Below are 22538 nucleotides of genomic sequence, written 5' to 3' on the forward strand. Positions count from 1 at the left end.
CGATTTGAGTCCTCAGAGCCAGTCAGTGGAAAAATAACAGAAGCCTACAGCGTGGCCTGAGAGCCAAAGAAATGTGTATTCTGTAGAGTAGCAAACAGTTCAAACAAAATTTCAAAAAATAAAAAGGGGGAGTAATGTCCCCAGTCCCCACATGATTCATTAAATCATGCACTCCTCATTTTAAATTTTTAGATGCGGGTGCCAGTGAGCAATCTGTTGCAGACAGATTCTGGCCTGATGGAACGTGAGTGACTTTTGCTCAGGTCAAATGGAGACATCCATGCACTAGACAGTGGAGAAGACCCAATTCTGCCCTAATTTGGGGTGGAGGGCATGTTTGTGTTTTCTTGCAGGAAAAGAATAAAGCTCGGTGGCTGCCAGAACATTTGGTGAGGTGCATGGAGCAGAGAAAAACCAGACCTGAGACCGTGGGAGCCTACCCAAGCCCGTTCTCGTGAGATCCCCCGTGGGAGCCTGCCCAAGCCCGTTCTCGTGAGATCCCCCGTGGGAGCCTGCCCAAGCCAGTTGGAGTGGGATCCCCTGAGCCAGTGTCCCTTACCCTTGATGTCATCGAATCTACAGCCCGAGAAAGAAAGGAAACAGTCAGTTCGCGATTTCCAGTTTCTCAACAGGCCTGCTGCATCAACTTCCCGGACCTGTGAGTTTCATCCCAGAGCTGACAAAGAACTAGATGACTAGTAGTTTGCCCTTGACACACCTTGAGACACAGAATTCATTTTGCCAGTTTTTCCCTTTGGGGAAAAAAGGACCCATTTAAAACAATTGGACACTGGTATTTTCAGTATTTGAACAGGACACGGCCACTTGAAATATCAGCCTTGGGGGTTCCTGTTCCTGGAATCGGGCCTATGCCATTGTATTTTTCTGGAGAAATGCAGCAAAAAAGAGACTTTGGCATCACTGCTGGGGTGATTGTAGCTGTTGCTGTTGCTGTTGCTGTTACAGTAACCATTGTATCTGGGACTGCCATCTCACAGTCTGTAACTACAGCCAGCACAGTCGATAGACCAGCAGGGGAAGTAACAGAGGCTCTCAGCACTCAGGGCTCCTTAAATAACTTAGTTCAGGTAGGAATTTGACATCCTTAAACCTGTTGGCCTACCCTGGCGCACATTTGTGTTACCCTGCCAAAGTTTATACTCATCAATTGGCCAATCAAATTGTTAGGATGAATGAGACCCAGGTTCCTCCATCCTCTAGAGAGATCACCCTTAGGGAATCCCAGATGGCAGGCCATTTAATCAAAGAATGGGCCAGGTTCCCATCTCTGGGCCTTGCAGCTGTAGGACTTATTATCATATGCTTCTTTGGTTAAGGTGCCTCGGTGCTAGACCAGCCCAGGCTCCAGTTGTCACTCGAGGAACACAGAGAATCCCTCAGCTAGACTACGGTTGAGCCTACAGAAAAATTAGGCAGCCAATGACAGGCGAGACTAAGGGAATGCCAGCCAACCTAAGACAGGAGGGTCATGCAGTCTGGGTGATTTCTCCATTGACGGGTAAGGTTGGCATTAACGTCATAGTCACCTGAGATAGGTGCTAATTTATATATAAAGAAGGGGGGAGATGTTGGGCTCCAGCCCCCACAGGGTCTCTGAGTTGTTTGTCAGCTGATAGCCACAGGTGCATCCTGTTTTCTAGTCCTGGCTTACTGTCCCTGCATTGTCCCACTGAAATCAACATCTAGCACGAGGAAAACATGCTCTCTTCCACCTGGGGTTTTTCCACTGTGCTGTAAGCCTGTATATAAAGCTGCTCCCTCCTACGAGACAGAGACCTCTTAGCACTTGCAATAAAGACACACACACACACACATCTCTCTCTCTCTCTCTCTCTCTCTCTCTCTCTCTCTCTCTCTCTCTCTCTCTCCTGGCAATAAAGGCAGTACATGCATTCTCTTGGTACAAACAGCTGGGCGTCTTGTCTTTCTTTTCCTGATACCTTGGACTTGCTTGTGGCACGGGCGCCACACTCAGCTACCATGTCTGCCTTCATGCCACCCTGCTCCCCGCCACAATGCCACAATGACAAAGGACTAAACCTCTGAAACTGTGAGCCAGCACCAATTAAATTGTTTTCTGTATGAGTTACCACGGTGTCGTCTCTTCACAGCAACAGAGCTCTAAGACAGAGACACAGCTAAAACAGTTAAACAGTAGTGCTGAAGTTGCAGAGGGCTTAGCATTTCTGCAGTTTTAAAAACCTGAGTACCCATTGTCCACGTTAGCATGTGTGTTACTTCTAATCTCCAGAAACTCAACGTTATGAGAGAAATGACTGTCACTGGCTCTTTCCATAGAGATGTGGGTGGAAGGGTCTGTGCGTCCCGCGCGCTCCTGGCTTGCCCCTGTGGGACCCAGCAAGGACTCCCCTTGGGATTACCACAGCCAGGTTGCCCATCTCTTTCATCACTGGGATCAAATACCTGACAAATGCAAGCTATGGGGAGAAGGATTTGTTTGCACAGTGCCCACCATACGACGGGACCGTGAGGTGGGTCCCCTTCACATCTCCGTGAACCAGGAAGGGGATGCTCTTCTGACTCCTGTTTTACTCATTCACCCAGCCATGGATGGTGCTACCACACTCACTGTGGGGCTCCCTTCCTTAGTTGGTCTAATCTGGAACCCCCCAAAGGGCAGAGGCGTATCTCCCCGCTGACTCCAAACCCAGCCAAGCTGGGCTACGAAAAAGAAGCCCTGTTGGCCCAGCCTCTGTGGCTCCTCTCAGTTTCCACTGCATCCCTTCCTCCTTTCCCTACTGAAGACTGGCACCCCCGCCTTCACACTCCTCCCTCAGGAGTCAGAAATGGTAAGCCATGTCAGTGGCGAGTGACGACCGTGGCGCTCACGACGGAATGACGCCAGCACAGACCTCAGGCCCAAGTCAAGTAATTAGCTGGTTTATTCTGCCCCTTGCACCCCTGGATGTGGTGGACTTTTGTCCTTTTCCATCTGGAGCTGTCAGGCGGTTGAGATGACCGGAGGGATCCAAGCAGCAAACAGAAAAGCATCCCCAGTCACAAGGCATTGCTGGCAAGTGTGGCAGGTCCACCCAGCCGGCTACAGGTCACAGCCATCCAGCCACCTGTCCAGGGTGTCAGACAGCTGGCAGTTCCTGGACCAGATGGGCCTGCAGAGGGAAGGCCAGAGAGTGGTCGTGGTGGCTCCTTAGAGTCAGCGTGTGGACTCCCCAGAGCCGCACACACCCGCCTGGCCCTAGGGTAGCTGTGTCTCCCCCAGGGACACATTTCCTCAGGCTTTTGTGCTCCGTGGTACTCACCCGGTGCAGATACAGGCGTTTCCTGCATGATGTGGCCACACTACCCCTACCTCACGCAGGAACCCCGCCCAGCCTGGGCACCACAGCCTTGTGAGTCACTCCTCTAAGAGTGCTTCAGAGTTCTGTGCCTAGCCCAGGGGGCCCAGGGTGTATCCCTGGCCTTGGGCTCCTTCCTCCTACTGCATTCTGTAGCATCTAAAACTTCTTCCCCTCTTCACTCTTCCTGGGGCATCCGACTGATCCTTTAAACTTTTCTCCTGATGTCCCTAGAGGTCCTTCCCCGGGTTGCAGCCCCTGACGCCCACATCAGGGCCCCAGTCCCTAACCCCATCCACAGTCCTGCTCCTCAGCCTCGCAGGGCTCCGCTCATCTTCAGGATGGGGACCCGAGTAGACAGTGGTCCCTGGCCCCTTGTAGTTACGGAGTAACAGAAAATAACACACGTCCACACTCTCAGAAACCCCAAGGCTTCTTCACAGCTCAGGGGCAGATGCGTGGAAGGGGTTCCCCGGGGCTGTGGGATCATCTCTCCTCTCTTGTTCACGCCACCCGGCAGGGTGCCTCGGTCTGAGCTGTGGCAGATACACGTCTGCCTGTGAGCTTACTCAGAGCCTGCCTTACCAGGAATCTGGACAATAAGGCACCTCAGCAACGTGGCACAGCTTACTGGTCCATAGTGCCACGCAACAAAGGTGACTTTGGCTCATTAGTGTTTATCCCAGGGACTCAGCCAAGCTCACCAATTAATCAGAAAGCCTAGACCACGTGTGCAAGGAGACAGTTATCATTAACAAGGGGCTTTCCGCCGTCGGGTGCAACGTGTTCTGTTAGCAGTGAAACTGCATAAATGGATTCATGATGTAGGCTTAGCAGAATTTAAAGATCCGTAGCACCTACCTCACTTTTCATACCAAAATTACAAAGGTATCCAAAATTTAAGCATAAAAGGATAAAATCGTAGCAATTCTACTTTTTTTTTAATTTAGCAAAAGTATCCAGGGCTGACTTGGTGTCAGCAGTGTTTTGATACTAAGAAAACATGTATGGAGTTCTTGCCAAGCCTCAGTATAAAATTCCTTAAATTCATGTGCACTTGTGTTTTCATGAGTGTGCAGATGTACATGTGTGGGTGTGCATTCACACGTGGTGTGCATGTGTGCAGATGTATATAAAGTCAGGTGTGGTTCCTCAGACACAGTCCACCTTGTGTTTTGAGACAGCGTCTCCACTGGCCTGGTTCTGGCTGGCCAGTGAGCCCAGGGACCTGCCCGTCTCCTCCTCCCAGAGCTGGGATTACGTGTGCACGTCACCATACTTAACAGTTTTTAAGACATGGGCTTGGGGTCACACTCGGGTCCTCTTGCTTTCAAGGCAAGTGCTTTCCCCACTGGGCCACCTCATAGTTCTTAAACACGTTTCTAAGATGGGGGGGTGGTTCACATAGACCTAGGGGCCACCAGAGAGAAGACGGAGATTTGATTCTAAGAAACTGTCTTGCCTAGGATGAAGAAGCCATCAATGAAGTCACAAATGACAACCCTAAGAAAACAACCCACACAGATGTGATTGTGAACACTTAATAGCCCTTGTTTATAAAGGACACATTAAAAATAAGTGAGAAGGGGCTGGAGAGACATCACAGGAGTTAAAGCATTTACTGGACCAGAGTTCAGTTCCCAGCAACCACAAAGACTCACAACTGCCTGTAACTCCAGCTCCAGGAAATGTAATGCACTTTTCTAACCTCTGCAGACATTGTACACACACACACACACACACACATACACACACACACCACACACCATACACACTCACCACACACACCATACACACACCACACACATCACACACACCATACATACATACCACATACACACCACACACCACACACCATACACACTCACCACACACACCATACACACTCACCACACACACCATACACACTCACACCATACACACTCACCACACACACCATACATACACACCACATACACACCACACACACCACACACATCACACACACCACACACACACACACCACTCACCACACATCATACACAGTCACCACACACACATACACACTCACCACACACATCACACACACCATACACACACACCACACACACACCACACACACACACACAGTTATTAATATGAACCTCCTCTTAAACTCACCTAGAACAACACCTCCGAGTGTGTTTTCTGACAAGGTTTCCAGGGAGGCTCTTTTGAGTAAGGACCCTGAATGTGGGCAGCGCCATCCCATGAACTAAAGGTCCTGGGTTGCACCGAAAGGAAAGGAAAGCTGAGACCAAGCATCACATCTCGTTACTTCCTGACTGTGACCACCGTGTGACACTCCTGCCAGCGTGACTGCCCGGCCAGAGACTCTGCACCCCTCAAACTGCCAGCCAGAGGCGTCGGCTTCCTTTCCGCCTTGGGCTGCTTCTGCGAGGTCTTTGGTCACAGCCAGAGGCCCTTGCCCGCCCTCCAGCAGGGGCAGCAGAGGACACGCCACTTACCATGCCCCCATCCCCTGTTTTCCTTTTACGATTTTCTTGGCACACTCGATGGTGTCCTTTAAGTTTGGATTTAACAGAGCTGCAAAGAAAGCAGAACGGAATCACGCCGCGCCATTTGATGACAGCTGGCGTGCCTCCCCGCCCAAGACCTCACTTCCCATTGCTTTCAACACAGGTCACAGGCGGGGGACACGGGTGGCTGAGCCATGGCCCAGGACCATTGCTTTCGAAGCCAGCGTGGAGAGGTGAGGGAGGTTTCTGAGCATTCTGGGGTAGCCTGGGAGAGGACCCACGGTGGGTGGGTGGGTGGGTGTAGGTCCCCCAGAAGCTGAAGACCCTGGACCACTCCTCATTAATCAGGGTAGAGGGGAAACTCTTTAATGAAGCCCAGGGATGGTGGGGTTAACACTTAGACCCTCTGCTGCAGAGGCGCTTCAGGTATTAGGGAGACCTCACTTGACCTTTGGTGTAACTGTGACCTAGGGACCACTTCATTTGGGTCTGCCCGCAGCTGCCAATCACCAGCCATGTGGCCTTGGGTGTGGACTTGCTGTTTCTGGGCCCCCATTTGCCCGTTTTATAGAATGGGACTAGAAACAACACCTACTCCTGAGAGGCCACTGTGAGCATTAAATGAACTGACATCTACTAGGGGCTAATAAAGCCTCTAGAAGCTCACAGAACACAGGAGTGGATCCTGGCTAGCCACTTCCTCATGGTCACAGGTTCTTAGATCCCTTTAAGAGGGGCAGACATGCTCCCTCTAGGCTGGCGAGACTCTGTCTCCTCCCTGCAACTACTTCTGACTGCCATGGTAATGGTTTGGGTCCCGTACGGGGTGGGTAAGTGAAGCATGGGTGACGTGAGACCAGAAGGAGCAATCTTTCCCACTCCCAAGCTGCCCGGTCTCTGCTGCTCGCCCCTGCTCCCAACACCGCAGTCACCCCAGCACCTTCTGGGTCCCTTTGGCCTTGGTTCCCACCATTCTTCCTTCCCAGGCTAGCATGCGTTTTCTCATCATCCCCCTGCCAGGGACCGTACCTCCCAGGGACAAGCATAAAACACAGCCCGGGCCAGTTCCCTCCTCCAGCCTTCTCCAAATGTGTAGGCTCTGCCGCCTCCAGTGCCCCGGGAAGGAGGGACCCACCGGAGCAGGACAAGTTGCACAGATTCCTGCCATGGTCGCACCATTCACTGTCGCGGATCTGAAAGAGGCCAAAGCCGGTGTAGCCTTCTTCCGAGTTCTCATACACAGCCGAGGGGTTGAACTTGCTCTCAAAATAAGCCAGGCACACCCCTAGGAGGTGGGACAGCAAGTGGCGTGCGTGTGAGTAGACGCTGGGTGCAGAGGCCAGGGGTGGCAGGGCAGGGAATGGAGATCAAGGGGCGGAGGCGCGAGGGGCCGCGAGGGTCCCACTCACAGTTTTCAAGGCTGTAGCCCTCAAAATAATCCAAGCCTCCTTCGCGGAGCCTCTTAGCCACCACGCAGCGCCCCAAGATGGACGCGCCGATCGGAGTCAGCAAGCAGCTGACGAGCAGGAGCACCAGGCACACCTGCATCTTCTCCACACGCGCAGGGCTGTGGATGCCAGCTGAGCGCACAGTCTCACGCAGTTCCTTCCAAGGTCGTAGGGACACTGGACTTCCCAGGGGGAGGAGAGGCACTGGAGAAGGGGGATTCGGGACGGCCAGAAAGAACAGCAGTCACCTGCCTGCCTGTGATGAAGGGGACCCCCTCCCCCACCTCGATTCTGGGCTCATGCTCCGGGTAACATGGGCGCCTGGGGCCCGTCTCACCCAGACACCTCCCATTTGCTGAGGAAACTACACTCTGGAGGTTCTCTGCCTCCCAGAGAGACCCAGCGGCCTCTTGGATGGTCGCTCCGCTATTTCGTTCCATCAACAGAGGTGGACGAGGGCGTCCTTTCCTCTCCCTCTGTTGGGGAGGGTCTATTGCAAAAGTTAAACTCGTCATGTACATTTTTAGGAGGAGGAGGAGGACACGAGGAGGAGGGGATGAGGAGGAGAGGGTGAGGAAGAGAAGATGAGGAGAGAGAATACAAGGAGAAAAAGAGGAAAAGAAGAGAAAAAGAGGAGAATGAGAAGAGGAAGGAGGAGTCGGGTGAGGAGGAGGGGAAGAAGAGGAGGGGGAGAAGGGGAGGAGGAGGGAGGAGGAAGAGGGAGAGGCAGGAGGAGGAGCGAGATGCAGAAGGAGGAGGAGGGAGAGGCAGGAGGAGGAGGAGGGAGAGGCAGGAGGAGGAGGAGGGAGAGGCAGGAGGAGGACACACATCATATGCATATCGTTGAGAACCACTCTGCCCGCCATGCTGACTTCGCTCCTCTGCTGCCTTTGGCCCGCGGCTTGCCCCACCAGCCTGACCTTTTACAACAGTCTTAGGCCCAGGTTTCCAGGTTACAGCCTCCACTGACCTTTGCCCTGGCTGTCCATATGGGGGACAGCCCCAGAGGACAAGCCACTGACCTCACAGCACCTCCACTTCCTAGTCTGTAACGGTGAGGTGGTCCATCCGGTAAAGGACCCTTGACCTCGCCTTCTCATTTAAACTCCCCCTCCTGCTCAGGTCCAAGCTGCCATCTCCAATCACAACTGAGCAATGGCCCCAAAGCGTGCACAGAGTGTCACCTTGAGACACTACCGGCGCTCCATTCCCTGTTTTACACGTCCTCTGGAACCTGGCTTTACCCTGCCAAGCTTCCATCGAGAGGAAGCAACTCAGCCATGGAGAACTCTCAGCTCACCCTGCCTGGACCTGTCGGCACGTGCCACGCCCCTTACGCCACGTGCCTGCTGGAGTCTCACCTTGGTGCTCTGGGACACGGGTCTTCCCCACCCACAGAGCCCCACCCACACCATCCGCACCCATGTACTCGCTCTCTCTTCATCTGCTGGCCCCCACCCCTGGAGACCCCCTGGTGGCTGATGGGGCCTCATGAGTCCCCTTCCCCTGCCCAGCCCTTGCTGCTCACAGTCCCTGCCTTGACCCCAAGAGTGAGAACCCTGTTTTTGGTCTTTATCCCACGCCTCACAAAGAGAAGCTACGACTGGAAAGCCAGGCCCAGCCGCTCCCCAATGTCCCTACACTTTGTCCCTACAGACCAGTGAGCAGGCACCCTCACACTGCTATGTTGCCATTCACATGGGTATGAGCATCCTTGAGGTGATAATTCTCCTACACCAGGGGCTCTAAGCCGTGGCTTGGGCTAGAAAGTTCTTTGGGGATTAGAGTCCTGGCGCACCTGGTGGTAGTTTAGGCGTGCACTGTTTCCCTTGAGCTCCCATGTTTGAACCCCTGGCCTCCAGGTGGTGATGCTGTCCCCTTGGGGTCTGGTGATTGGACGCTTGTCGCCCAGGTGGTGATGCTGTTTCTGGAGGGTTCAAGAGCCCTTGAACGGTGACACCTGTCCCACTTTCTAGCTGTTCTCTGCTTCCTGACTGCAGAAACAATGTGACAAGTCACCCTGTGGTTTTATAAATGGGCGTAGTCACCCCTCTGCTTCCTGACTGAAGATACAATGTGACAAGTCACCCTGTGGTTTTACAAATGGGTGTAGTCACCTCATGCTCTTGTCACCAAGACTGGCAGTGCCCTTAAACTAGAGCCACAGCTAAATCTTTCCATCTTTATGTTGCCAGGCAATTTAGTCCCCTCTGTGACAAGCAAAATGTCCTCTGGAGAATAAAAGTGCTCTCTATCGTTAACTAATAGCTCGAATGAGACCTTTAATTGGGGGCAAAGGTGGCAAACATCTCTTTAATCCAGCTGTGTGGAAGTTGTATACCTGACCGCTGTCTCAGAAAGGAGGTGGTATCTGGGATCCCAACTGCAAGTGCAGCCTTGTCACTCAGATAGCTGGGGTCCCAGTCACTGCTTTGGGATGTCAGAGACCCTGGCAGTGACCGTAGCTAGGTTACTCAACCTCTCTGTTCTTGTCTCCTTGTCTGTCACACAGAGGAAAACACTCCTGGCCCTAATCATGCTGAGCAAATGAGTTCAATACAGCAAGCATTACACGCCCTGGGGACAGCCTTGTTCTGAGTCCTGGTTGCAAGACCTGGGTCCTCATTAATAACTGAATTTCTGTGCATGTGCAAAAAGCCCGTGTTGACATTTTCCCAGTTGAGCAAACAGCATTCCAGGAAACGTCAGTCTTTCCCAGGCCAGGCCATGTCTTGGCTCGTGAAAGACAGAAGGGCTCTTATTTCCCTCCCTCAAGCAGCCAGTGCAGCAGGGACACGGTTAAAGCCCACCCACCCCTCGCCTGCCTGTCCAGGTGTTCCCCCACCTAGAACACAACTCCTCCAACCACTGTCGTTTTAACCCTGGCTGCTGACCCATCATGGAAGGCGGCTTCGGCAGCCTTTGTAACACACCCTAACAGCGGTCACCATGTTAATCTGTCCTCTTGCTTACGACTTTGCTCAGCACTGGGCATGCAGAGAGCTTGCCTGGTGCTATCTTCTCCCAAAGGTTTGTGCCTGGTGCACGTCTGATTCTCAAAGATTTCGTTTAAGGAATGAGCAAGCCTACCCTTCCAACACTTGTCTCCAGATGATCAAGAAGGGACTCTGCTGACAAGTGTCCTCTGCAGCTGGGTGTCCTCTGCCCGTCTCCGAGTCTGCCCGCCAAGGCCCACCTACCAGCCCAGCAGGGTGTCCAAGGACTCCGCAGCAGCCTCCACGTGGCTCGCAGGCTGGGTGCTCTGCCTGCACTGGGTCCCCTGGGCTTTCTCAGATGCCAATCCCTCTACGGTAACTCATTTGTCTTCACCCAAGAGTTTCTACGCCGTTGATCCTGCTTCTAGAACCTTCTCTGTGACATCTGTGAACCGGAATGTTCTGAAGGGGGAAGGAATCCATCACTGTGGATGCTGTATGCAGTATTAGCTTTTTGTCACTGCTGCCTGGCATGGGCCTCAGAAGACTCAGAGCAGGATGTCGGCAGGGCCAGGCTCCTCCCGGAGACAGAAAAGGTGGCGTCATGAGAATATAGTTCCTACACGTTGAGGGTTGCTGACTGAAGGCCACCCTGACTGCTGAGGGCTGCCTGCACCTTGTCACTCTGTTTGGTCATCAAAGCCATCAAGGGTGAGTTCACATGTCATCGTGGTGTGACCGTATGCTGTCTTCATTTCTCAGGTCACCTCCTTCTGCAGTCTCTCTCACTGTTCTGAGGGCTTTGCCGCCACTAGTCACCCAGACTCTAGGGAAATCTCCTTATCTTGATGCCCTCGGGCCTTAGTCATGTCTGGACTCCCCTTTGCTAGTAACACATTCTGATATCCCAAGACTTAGGACAGGAACGCGTTTGCCAGGACAATGCTCTGACGACCACAGCATTCCCATGGGTGGGACAAGACAGCTTGTCTTCTCTCGAGGCCCAGGATCAAGGAGGCTCTCTTGGGACCCAGGCAACCTGATCTGGGACATGAAAAAGTGCTTGGGTTACTGTTAGGGTTCAGAAGATAAATGAGCTTAAGGCGGGAGAGGGAGAGTTGGTCTCTTGGAAACCGTGGCCTCAGTTCTGGCCTGCTCAATTAAAACTGGTAATTGCACAATTGATTTGAAATGAGAAAGTGAAGCCAAATCAGCCAGCAGCGCTTCTGCTTAGACCTGCAAGTGTGTGTGTGTGTGTGTGTGTGTGTGTGTGTGTGCATCAGCGATCCTCAGCATTGGTCTTTCTTTAGGTGTTATCAGCCACAGTGCTGTGTGAGTGTGTGTGTGAGAGAGAGAGAGTGTGTGTGTGTGTGTGCTATATACTACACTGTGTCTCACTTGGTGTTTCTATTGCTTTAAAATAGAGCAATGAGGAGCTGGAGAGATGGCTCAGAGGTTAAGAGCACTGGCTGCTCTTCCAGGGGTCCTGAGTTAAATTCCCAGCAACCACATGGTGACTCACAACCATCTACAATTCAATCTGGTGTCCTCTTCTGGCATACAGGCAGAACATTGTATATGTGATAAATAAATAAATCTTAAAAAATAGAGCAACGAGTTAAAAGCAAGCAAAGCAACATCTCCTAACCCTCCCTTCTGAGCTGCCAAGATGTTTAAAAATTATTCTACATTTTACTCCTTCGGTAAAATACTTTTTTGATAAGTTATATTTTCCAAGTTTCTCAAAGTACATAACTTACTTTTATCGTCACCTTAAGCTAGGGTGACCAAGCTGAGTTTGGCATAGACAGTCACCTGCCTCAGCCTTACGCTCACCTCAGCTGGCATGTCAGCAGTGAGGGGATATCTAGCTGCCATTAACCCCACAGCCAAGGTGAAGGGGCATCCATGGCTGCTCACACCAGAGAGTGTAATGCAATTTGACAACCTCTAAAGCCTCTAGTCAGGAGACTGTGTCTCTTCAGGAGAGAGCAGAGTGTTCTAGTCTCCCGGCTTCTAGAAACTCTGCCTCCTTCACGCCCCATTGCTGTTTGTGCAGACGTCTTATTCATCAGTGGAAACACCTGCTTGGGTGTGGACAGAGAGGACACTGGGGCATCCTGGGAAGCATGCCCTGGGCTACCATAATTGCTGCTGGTTGAGGGCAGGGACTGGCAGACCCAGCATAGGAGCTAAATACAGCCAGCTGTTATCGTAACGGTTCTGGAATGAAGCCATGTCCAAGCGTTTACATACCACCTAATGGCTGCCTTGGGCTGTCATGGCAGAACTGAGGCAGAGTTAAACAGGCCTTTGAAATTTGAAGTGCTCATTATACAAGATAATACGCTACCCCCGAGCACGGATTTGGCCAGGCCAACTCGGTTTTGTGTTTGCCACACTAACTGGCTATGTGGCCTCGGGACAGAAAGTCATCCTCCGTGGGCTTCAGTTTCTCCACGGAGACATCGTGCACAAAGCCTGCATCAGGAATGAATGCACATAGCACATCTCAGAAGATGGGCCAAAAACTGGAAAGACAGGAACAGGTCTACCTGACACCTGCCTCCATACCCTTGCTCATCAGTACCACGGTGTCCGAGTGCCATTGGAGGGGACTGATGGCTCCACGTCCTCTGGAGAAGCAAGCAGCACACACGCCCTGGTCCTGGTGCCCTAGGCTCCTGAGGAGCAGGTGTCTGGTGCCAGGACATCACTCCCATGCAGGCCTTTCGATGTCGTCCTTTCTTGTAAGCAGAGTTCAAGGAAGAAGAGGGAGGAGGCCACCTGTGATGACGCCACCTTCAAGAGGAAGCAGTTCAGGCCTTGGCAGTCTGCAACGGACGGAAGCAATGGGGCCATCCCTGGGCCTTGTAAGCAAAACCATCCTTCAAGATGAGTGCTCCCCTCTGTGGTATGGTCGACTCTAAGGTCAGAGAGCCTTTAGCTGATCAGCTTCTGGTGAATAAATCCCACACAGGGGGGAAATAGCAAAGGGCCAAGGAAATGGGATGGTAAAGCAATTTGCCAGGACACATGTGAGATAGGAAAACCAGCAGTCTGAGTTCATCTGTGACTATATAGAGAGAGGGACAGAAGCAAATGAATCTATATATGTGATCCCACGGCATCCCACTTGAGGATCAGCAAATTAAACCTAGGGAATATCACTTGCTGGCTACAGGGGACGGACGAGACATCCCGGTTTGTGCGGTGGCTATTCTGACTCAGTCTGGGTCCCTTAGAATCAGTCCATGGGGTTGGTGCAGTTTCCTCCCCTCTAGGTTTGCTAACCGCGACAGAGAAAAGCCGTCCTCACCAAGGGATGAGGTGTGGCACCCACAGTGGCGGGACACAGCCTAACACCGTGCAACCCTAATTTGCACCCAACATCACTGCAGGTCATCCTTAGAGCCCTCCCGCCCCCAGAAGTATGCAACCTAAGTGGCCGTGAAGACATACACACTGAATGTAAATGTCCCCCAAACAGAAGACGCAAAATCAGGAAGAGTGGATGGGGGCTGGAGACCACCGGGAAGACTAACAACACTTTCTAACACCCAAAGGCAATCTGTAATCATGGCTGAGCTCTGCAATCTAAGCTGTAGGGGCTGGCAGTCCAGTTCAGTTGGTGAAGTGCCTGCCATGCAAGCCTGGGGACCTGAGTTCAATCCCCAGCCCCTGTGTGAGAAGCAGGCACCCATCTGTAACCCCAGCTCTGAGCACTGGGCAGGGCTGTCTCACACAGGTGGATCCCCAGAGCTTATTGGCTGGCCAGCCTAGCCAATCAGTGAGCTCCAGATACAGTGAGTGACCCCAGCTCAAAAAAAAAAAAAAATGGAAAGAAAGAAACTGAGGGAGGCAACCAGTGCCAGCCTCTGGCTTCCCTGTGAATGGACGGGCCAGCGCGCATGCGTACACACAAACAAAAGAAAATGGAAGAGCTATAAACAACACGTAGGGCTCACAGCACGTGGGGCTTCAGCTCAGTGCCTGGGTAGTGTTTGTTGGGAAGACCCTGTTCTTGCTCTTGAGAGCCCAGCCCAAGTATTTAGGAGCAAAATACCACAATGTCTGTAGCCGACTTTTAGAGGGTCTGTCTAATGGGGGGGAGCGTCAACCCAAAACAGGAATGTTAAGCCCAAGGCCTTTCTAGAAGTCAAGGACCTAGACACAACACCTGGCTGCTGACCAAGCTGGGGAATGAGGACCCAGCCCCAAACCCCTTACAGAACAGAGGCCCCTCAGTGTACCCCAGCACTGGGCACTCACCAGACACACTCAGAACCTTCCTTAGCGAATGCCTGCAATGCTGAACTGACATCCTCAGGAACCACGGTCTAGAACTATACTTGTATCTGAGCTGATATCTGCACCCATGTCTGTACACCATCAGCGCATGCCTAGGAAATGTCCAGGGAGCCAGCCAATCCCACTCTGAGACAGAAGAGCATGCTGGGAACATTCTTGTCTACCTGTTTGCGAAGTCACTCCCTTCTGTGACACCCTCAGCCGAATCCGTCCCACGCAGCAGCACCCTTCACCAGAAGCTCACATCGTTTCTTTTCCCAGTGATCCGCAGGGTCGTGTTGGAGCTGAAGGGATGCCAGGCGATACACTCGGCCCAGCACATTCACACATGTGTACTGCTGTGACAAGTCCCAACCAGATTTCAGAGCTCCCAACCCCAAAGAAAGAAGGCTGTGTGTGTGTGTGTGTGTGTGTGTGTGTGTGTGTGTGTGTGTGTGTATAACTGGAGTTTTTCTTGTCTTGCCCACGCTTCAGCTCCAAATAAACACACAAAGACTTATATTAACAATAAAACTGTTGGCGGTGGCTTGGGCTTCCCATTGGCTAGCTCTGTCTTAATTATTAACCCGTTTCTATTAGTCTGTGTATTTCCACATGGTCTTGGTTTACTGGAGAATTCCAGGACCTGTTACTCCTTTGGGCGGCTACGTGGCCTGTCTCTCTCTCTCTCTCTGCCTCCCTTTCCCAGAATTCTCCTCATCTCCTAGTCCCGCCTATCTTCCTGCCTCTATCAGCCAAACAGTGTTTTTTTTTAATCCACCAACCAATAAGAGAAGCATGTATACAGAAGGACGTCCCCCATCAGGTATGCAGCTAAAACCGTCTTAGATGAGCCCCAGTGCTAAGTGTGGGACAGAGGTCATGTCAAAGAAGGTGGAACCTGCCCTTAGCTGGTGTCCAGACCAGCTCTGACAGGAGGCGTCCCCATGAGAGAGAGACAAAGGAGTGGTCTCTTTCTAAGTCACTTTGCTTTGTCCTGAAGCCCACCTATTTAAAGTATGCTGGTGACAGGGGTAGGGGTGTGGGGGTGTTTGCAGAGGACAGCAATAGCACCACCCAGGGTCTGGCGTCGCTGCCCCCACAAGTCAGTATGAGCAGCCACCTCCAGACTGTGGCCCAGGAAACTCCCTTCATTCACGTTGTTTCTCCAAGCTGAAGGCTCCCAACTGCTCTGAGGGATGTGTGCGGCTGCCACACATTCCTTTTCAAATGGAAACATTCCCAGGGGTGGTGCTGTTTCTGAGCTTACAATATCCCCGAGGGGGTCAGGAGGACGGCTCTGCTCACTGAGGGCCTGAAGGGAAGGTTGTTGCAGCCTGAAGACACTAAAGGCAGAGGGAGGTGCTCTCCTTTATGAGCACTCTTCCTGCTGCCCATGTGGGGACAAAGCTCCCCTCGGCTGCCCACAATGCCGGGCAAAGGTGGAGAAAAGACCTCAGGCTGTGCCGAGGGAAGTACTGTACAGGGACCAGGCAGGCCGGTCACGACTTGGCATGCTGGGAGGGGGAAATGCCATTCTGAAGGCCTGAAGCCTCATGAGCCCATATCACAAAAGGGACGAGAGAAACAATAAAAACCCTACAGGGCCGCCTACCCACTGAGCCCGCCCTCCGAGATGCCTTGAAAGACACCTCGGAAGTCGTGAGGCAGCAGGTTGCAGGAAGACAGGGCATGCCTTGGTTGTGGTGCCTCTAAAAAGGAGTGCCCTATGCGTGTGAGGTGCACTTGAGGTGGGGTCCCACCGCCTCAACTCTTACACCCCTATCATGGAAGACATAGCAGCAGGAGGGGAGTTTTCAGTTACTCCTAGGCCCTAAAACAGAAAACAAATGAATGAATGAATGAATGAAGTGACTCTAAGTGAGTAATGACTTGACTGTTATTGAGTTTTTTGTTTGTTTGTTTGTTTTACTTTTTGGCTCTCTGGTCTTTGTTCTTAGGGAGTTCATCACCCATCTCCCAAATAAATCACAGGGAGTCTTATTCTTACTTATGAGTGCCTGGCCTTAGCTTGGCTTGTTTCTAGCCAGCTTTTCAAATTATCCCATCTGCCTTTTGCCTCTGGGCTTTTACCTTTCTCTATTTCTGCATATCTTTTCTTTCCTTCTTATTCTATGTCTGCCTGTGTGACTGGGTGGCTGTGTAGTTGTGTGGCTGGGTGACTGTGTGGCTGTGTGGCTGTGTGGCTGTGTGTCTGTGTGGCTGGGTGACTGTGTGGCTGTGTGGCTGTGTGACTGTGTGGCTGTGTGACTGTGTGGCTGTGTGACTGTGTGACTGTGTGGCTGTGTGACTGTGTGGCTGTGTGACTGTGTGGCTGTGTGGCTGTGTGACTGTGTGGCTGGGTGACTGTGTGGCTGTGTGACTGTGTGACTGTGTGGCTGTGTGACTGTGTGGCTGGGTGACTGGGTGGCTGTGTGGCTGTGTGTCTGTGTGGCTGGGTGGCTGGGTGACTGTGTGACTGTGTGACTGTGTGGCTGTGTGGCTGTGTGGCTGTGTGGCTGTGTGACTGTGTGACTGTGTGACTGGGTGGCTGGGTGGCTGGGTGACTGTGTGGCTGTGTGGCTGGGTGACTATGTGTCTGTGTGGCTGTGTGGCTGGGTGGCTGGGTGACTGTGTGGCTGTGTGGCTGGGTGACTGTGTGGCTGGGTGACTGTGTGACTGTGTGGCTGGGTGGCTGGGTGACTACCTTTCCTGAGAGTCTAGGGAAAAGCCGACTTCCACTACCCCATTTTATGGGGGACTGAATGCTTGCAGGCTCCAGTCACCCACCCAGGGCACCCAGAGCATAAGCGGTGGCCCTTCCTCCTCCTGCGCCATGAGGGTACCCTCTTATGGACACCTACTGCTGCTGTTGAGCTCCTTCAGTAAGATGCTTGCAAACACGAGGACCTGGTTTGGGATCCCAGCACCAGGTAAAAGCTGTATAGCACCACTGTCTGAAACCCAGTGCCTGGAGATGGAGTCAAGCAAATCCCTAGAGCTCTCTGGCCAAACTGGTGAGTTCCAGGTTCAGTGAGAGATCTACCTTGTCTCAAAACATAAAGTAGATACTGACCAAGGAAGACAAAATAGGCCCCCCTCTCTCTGTCCCTGTCTCTCTCTCTCTGTCTCTGTCTCTCTGTCCCTGTCTCTCTGTCCCTGTCTCTCTGTCTCTCTCTACATACACACACACACACACACACACACACACACACACACACACACACACACACACACACGAGTGATCAGAGTCATTTGTGTGCACACAAAACTCTAAGCAACAACTCTGGACTAGACTTTGAGTCCCATATACGAGGAAAACAAGCAAAAATGCCAAGCAGGTTTTGGACCCAATTAAAATCCCCAGTGCAGGCTGAAGGGGAAATGAGGGGTGGCTGTTTACCGTGTGGATCAGGGATAGCCTCATCTCCCAGCACGTGCAAAGGGCAAGGGCGTAGGTCTCCTCATGTTTCAACCTCAATGCACCTCTGATTGTGGATGCTCCGGAAGCTGGGGATTCTACCACCCGCCTGTGTTTGCTCACTGGTCACTGCAGCAGCCAGATGGACACTATCTGGTGTCAACAGTGGCCACACTGCGCCCTGGCTGGAGACTAGCAGGAGGGTATCAGCCTGTGAGAGACCTTGGAGTCACTGTGAGGAATCGGCTCCCAAAGGGCCTTCCAGGACAAGCAGCTTGCCAGTGTGGACAGACGGGGCTGCCAGACAGGTGAGAGCCGGGAGCTAGCTCCCCGGCCAGGCACGAGCCGGCCCTTTGCAGTTGAATCAAGATGCCACGGAGCACAGAGGGTTGCTGCTTTGGCACAGACCCTTGAGAATCGGCACAAGCACAACCTAAGTGTGGTGGCACATGTCCGTCCGTAAGCCCAGCGCTGAGCAGGGAGAGGCAGGAAGATGAGATGTTCAAGACCGCCCTCTGCTACAAAGTAAGGTTAAGGCCAGCCTGGGCTAGAGACCCTCCCTGTATGCTGATCCCCCTCCAAAAGGGAAGGGCAGTTAAACAGCAAATTCTGCATTTTACATGGAAAACACTGACACAAATATGAGATCTCAGTTTGAGAAAAGCAATTTAGTGTGATCCACTCTGCCATTAGAGCAAGCAATTCCTTGGGTCATGGATCTGGTGGCAAACTTCTCAAAGACACGGGTCTTCTCTCTGGAGACTAGACATAAAAATGAGAACCTGAGTCGTCATCCCTTCCTTGGTGAGACTGAGGTGGAATCTTGTTGGCCTGGCTCCCCATGGTCCCCCCACTCTTCCCCTGATGACATGGTGGTCTTTTCTTCTACAGTCTACCCTCTTAGAGTCTCTGTGCTCAAGGCTGGAGCATGGGACCTCAAGGCTGAGCCAATGGGTGCATTGTATCCCCTTAGTGACAGGGTTTGGTTCAGAGACAGGGACACATATTTATCTGGGACCAACGAGCCTTGGTGAAAAAGTCTATGAAAGTTCTTAGGTCCTCCCTGCTCCTCCCAGCCTGGAATTTGCTATAGCTGTGGGATTAAAACTGGGAATTGCCATCTCGGGAGAAGCCTGTGAGAATGTATTTAGCACAAAATAGACAGAGCCCAGAAACAAGAGGAGTCAGATCTTTTGAGGTGCAAGACCCTTCGTTGGTGCACGGGTGGGAAAATGCCCTGGCGCCTTGGCGTCTGCTGTCGTGGGAACGGCCTCGCTGCTTCTGTACGGGAGTTTGACCAAGGCTCTCCCAGTGCATCTTGCATGAGACACAGCACTGACTCTTCTGGTCCCTCCACACCGGCCTTAGAGAGCTGCATTCAGTGCTTTTTCTGGTGCTGTGAGGAGACGACATGCCCTAAGAAATGCAACGTAAGGGGGAGGAGGGTCGCTCGGCTCACATCTGAGGCACTTGCGCTCAGAAAGCAGAGACCTGAGATGGCCGATACCCAGCTCCATGTTCTCTTCCTTTCCCTTCCCTGCAATACAGGATCCCCAGCACAGAGAACAGTACTGTTCGCTCAAGATAGTCCTCACAGGCAAGCCCAGAAGCTTGTCTCTTCAGTTACTGTAGATCCTGTCAGGTTGGCATCAGCCATCATGGGAACACCATTGCCAGGTGCAATGGCCTTCACGGTCCATGTCAGAAGATTAAGAAGTATCTATGGCACTAGCGATGAACGCTTCTAGGTGTCCAGAGAGGATTAGCTGGGGTGGGGAGTGTCGGGAATTCTAATTGTCATTAATAAAAACCCTGAGTCAGATATAGGGTTAACCATGAAAGATCAGAGAAGCAGAGCAGCCAGCCACTAGTTCTCACCTCTACTGAACCCTCAGACCAAAGGGGCATTTCCTGTCCCTGCGAACCCTCAGATTAAATGCAATGCACTCCTGTCTCCTCCTGCCTTATACTTCCCTCTCTGCCCAGCAATATCACTCCCATCTCCACCTCCCTGGCGCTGGGATTAAAGGTGCGAGCCACCACCTCTTGGCTCTGTTTCTCATTTAGATTGATTCAGTTTCCTATCTTCCAGAGTGGCCTTGATCTCAAAGAGATCCACCTGCCTTTGTCTGCCAAGTGCTGGGATTAAAGGCGTGCACCACCACTGCCTGGCCTCTGTGGTTAACTCGTGTGGTTAGCCCCACACTCTGATCTCAGCTTTATTTGTTACAGCACAAACAAAACATATCGACACGGTGGGGTGGGGAAACCCCAGGCTAAGGGACAGGGGTCCCTATGAAGTAAAGGGAGGAAGGAAGACATTGAGCTGAGTCCTGGTTTCCCTCGCTCTGCTGTGTTCTATCAGCGGCGCCACGCAACCCAGCTGTGAGGTCATGACGAGTTAAAAAGCCTCCAGCACCTCCAATCCAATTGGGGGCCGTGTCTGTGAGATCCAACAACTGAAGAGTCGGGAATCAGTTGTGTGGATGGAAGGTGTCTCCTTGCTATAGAAGCCAGCTGCCCCCAGCAGGTAGGTGGCAAACAGTGAATGATGTCAGGTGCCAAATGTGGCTTTGATAAATTTACCGCGAAATGCCCAGCAGAACCCAGTCCCATTGGAGCTTAGGGCAGCTGTGATCACAACTGGAGACAGGCTGAAGGCTCTGGGTTTAGGAACATTAACCACCTCAGAGTTTGTGTGTGTGCATGTGTATGTGCATGTGTGTGTGCATGTGCACATGTATTGTGCATGTGTCTGTGTGTGCAGGTGTATGTGCATAGGTTTGTGCATACAGGCATATGTGCATGTGTGTGCATGCACGGGTATGTGTGCCTCAGTGCACTGTGTGTGTGTGTTTGTGCATGTGTATATGTGTGCATGTGTACATGCATTGTTTATGCAGGTGTATGCATGTGTGTGTATATGTGTGTATGCATGTATGTGCATATGCATGCAGGTGTAAAAAGTCATACAAGTGGACTTTTTGGAAATAAGCCTTACTAGGGACTGTGAGTTAAAAGAACCTCCTTTTTAAGTCCTGCTTGTTTCTCCTCCCTGCAGGTCCTGGGCATGTTAGACAAGACCACAAGACCCATCTGTCATGGCATCTTGTTCCGCCAGTGGGCTGGCGATGATGGCTGCATCCTAGGGGCGTGGCTTCAGGTGTGCAAATGTGACCCCCTTATGAGGAAGAGGAGGGGCTGGCTGGCTCTCTTGGGTGGTAGTGGAGATCTGGAAGGGCAGAGACTGCATTTTCAGGAGTAGGAAGACCGTGGCGGTTATTTACCATTAATTGTGTGAGTGCTTCCCTGATAAACACCTGTTTATCATTTATCTGGGTCTTGTGGACTCATTTAAACCTGCCCTCACCCATCTTTGTGGATTTACAGGCTACTCTCCAGGCTGCTAGACAGACCGGAAATCCCAGACCCCTGGCACAGGAGGACAGGAAAGTCCAGGGACAGCCTGAGCAATCAAGCGTGACTCTGTCTCAAAAATAAAAAATAAGAAATAAAAAGATGGCTAGGACTATAGCTTCAGTGACAGACCACCAGCCTAGTGTGCACAAGGTCCTGGGATACATACATACATACATACATACATACATACATACATACATACAGCAGGTAAGGGGAGAGGGGGAGGAGGAAGAGAGGAGGGGCAGATTCTAGCCCAGACTGACACCGGGTGTGGGTAGCAGAGAAACCGGATCTCAGTTCTAGCCATGAGCCTGGACCCCAGAGGCAGCTGAGACTCGCCTTCCCTCTGCCAGCCTCCAGCCTCCGGCTCTCTGGGGACTCCTTAAACACAGCATCTTGGATAATAAATTGAGGGGCTGGGAAGCCGGAAGTCAGTGAGGACAGTCAGGGTCTGGACAGCCTACTGTGCAGGGTGGTGGAGACATTATTCGTGTGAGCCCGAGATAGGGATGCGGCAGAAAGCAGAAGGTTCTAGCTGTTAGAATAGATGTCCAGACGCTGCTGCGGAGGGTTGACAGGCACACCTGACTCCTGCAGCCTTCCATGCTCGTAGCTCATGAACAGGAAGTCTTCACCACCACCACCACCCCTGACACCTGGGGACCGCAGCCATGTGATACAGGTCACGTGTTCACCAAGCCAGCACCTTTCAGGGGTATAAGACACCTACCTCCCTTGGTAATCTTTAAGCGAATATACTGGAGGGCTGGGGAGACGGGTCAATAGATAACAGGCTTGCTCCAAAAGTGTGAGGAACCTAATCCAGATTCCCAGAACCCACATAAAGCCAGACATGCACGGTCACACGCACCTGTAGTCACAGCATTTTCACAGCAATGAAAGGAGGCAGAGAGTCAGGCCAACTTGTCTGGTCCACGCTGCAGCATTAGCAAGAGGGAGCTGAGGACCCAGATCTGAGGCTGTGCTCCGACCCCACACGCATGTCACGGCATGTGCGCAGCCACAGTACACACACGAGAATGCACACACAGAGGCACACACAAACATGCGCATCGTTTTCCTAAAACAGCAGACACCCCCTTGAAGCTTCTTCCTTCAGCCCCGTGACCCTGGCCGAGGCAACTTTCACAAAGCTCTCAGCTGAAGGATGCTGAACTGGGAGATCT

At 52.2% G+C, this 22538-nt stretch overlaps 1 protein-coding gene and 2 long non-coding RNA genes across 6 annotated transcripts in view; 2 read left to right on the plus strand and 1 right to left on the minus strand.

Annotated features, from left to right (window-relative positions):
- Positions 1-2906: 2906 nt before the first annotated feature.
- The window catches only part of Lyzl4 (lysozyme like 4), a 35353-nt gene continuing 15721 nt past the window's right edge, over positions 2907-22538 (minus strand). The window contains exons 1-5 of one of the 4 annotated variants that reach the window (XM_005082318.4): positions 9083-9163; positions 7246-7488; positions 6972-7121; positions 5825-5903; positions 2907-3152 (exon numbers count right to left, since the gene is read on the minus strand). In XM_005082318.4, coding sequence (XP_005082375.2) covers positions 3083-3152; positions 5825-5903; positions 6972-7121; positions 7246-7488; positions 9083-9125 — 585 coding nt within the window. In that variant the 5' untranslated portion in view covers positions 9126-9163 and the 3' untranslated portion in view covers positions 2907-3082. Of the gene's footprint in view, positions 3153-5824; positions 5904-6865; positions 7122-7245; positions 7489-9082; positions 9164-10374; positions 10507-22538 lie in introns of those variants that run through there. The other 3 variants (XM_040739641.1, XM_040739640.1, XM_040739642.1) reach the window with 3 other exon arrangements.
- Positions 7042-9545, plus strand: LOC121137463. Its single transcript, XR_005874697.1, has 2 exons — positions 7042-7151; positions 8407-9545. It is a non-coding gene; the product is annotated as an uncharacterized LOC121137463 (long non-coding RNA).
- Positions 10845-21470, plus strand: LOC121137460. The gene is made up of 3 exons (XR_005874694.1): positions 10845-10931; positions 20993-21094; positions 21322-21470. It is a non-coding gene; the product is annotated as an uncharacterized LOC121137460 (long non-coding RNA).

Source organism: Mesocricetus auratus, unplaced genomic scaffold (assembly GCF_017639785.1).
Source record: "Mesocricetus auratus isolate SY011 unplaced genomic scaffold, BCM_Maur_2.0 Super-Scaffold_100691, whole genome shotgun sequence".
NCBI classification, from domain to species: Eukaryota; Metazoa; Chordata; class Mammalia; order Rodentia; family Cricetidae; genus Mesocricetus; species Mesocricetus auratus.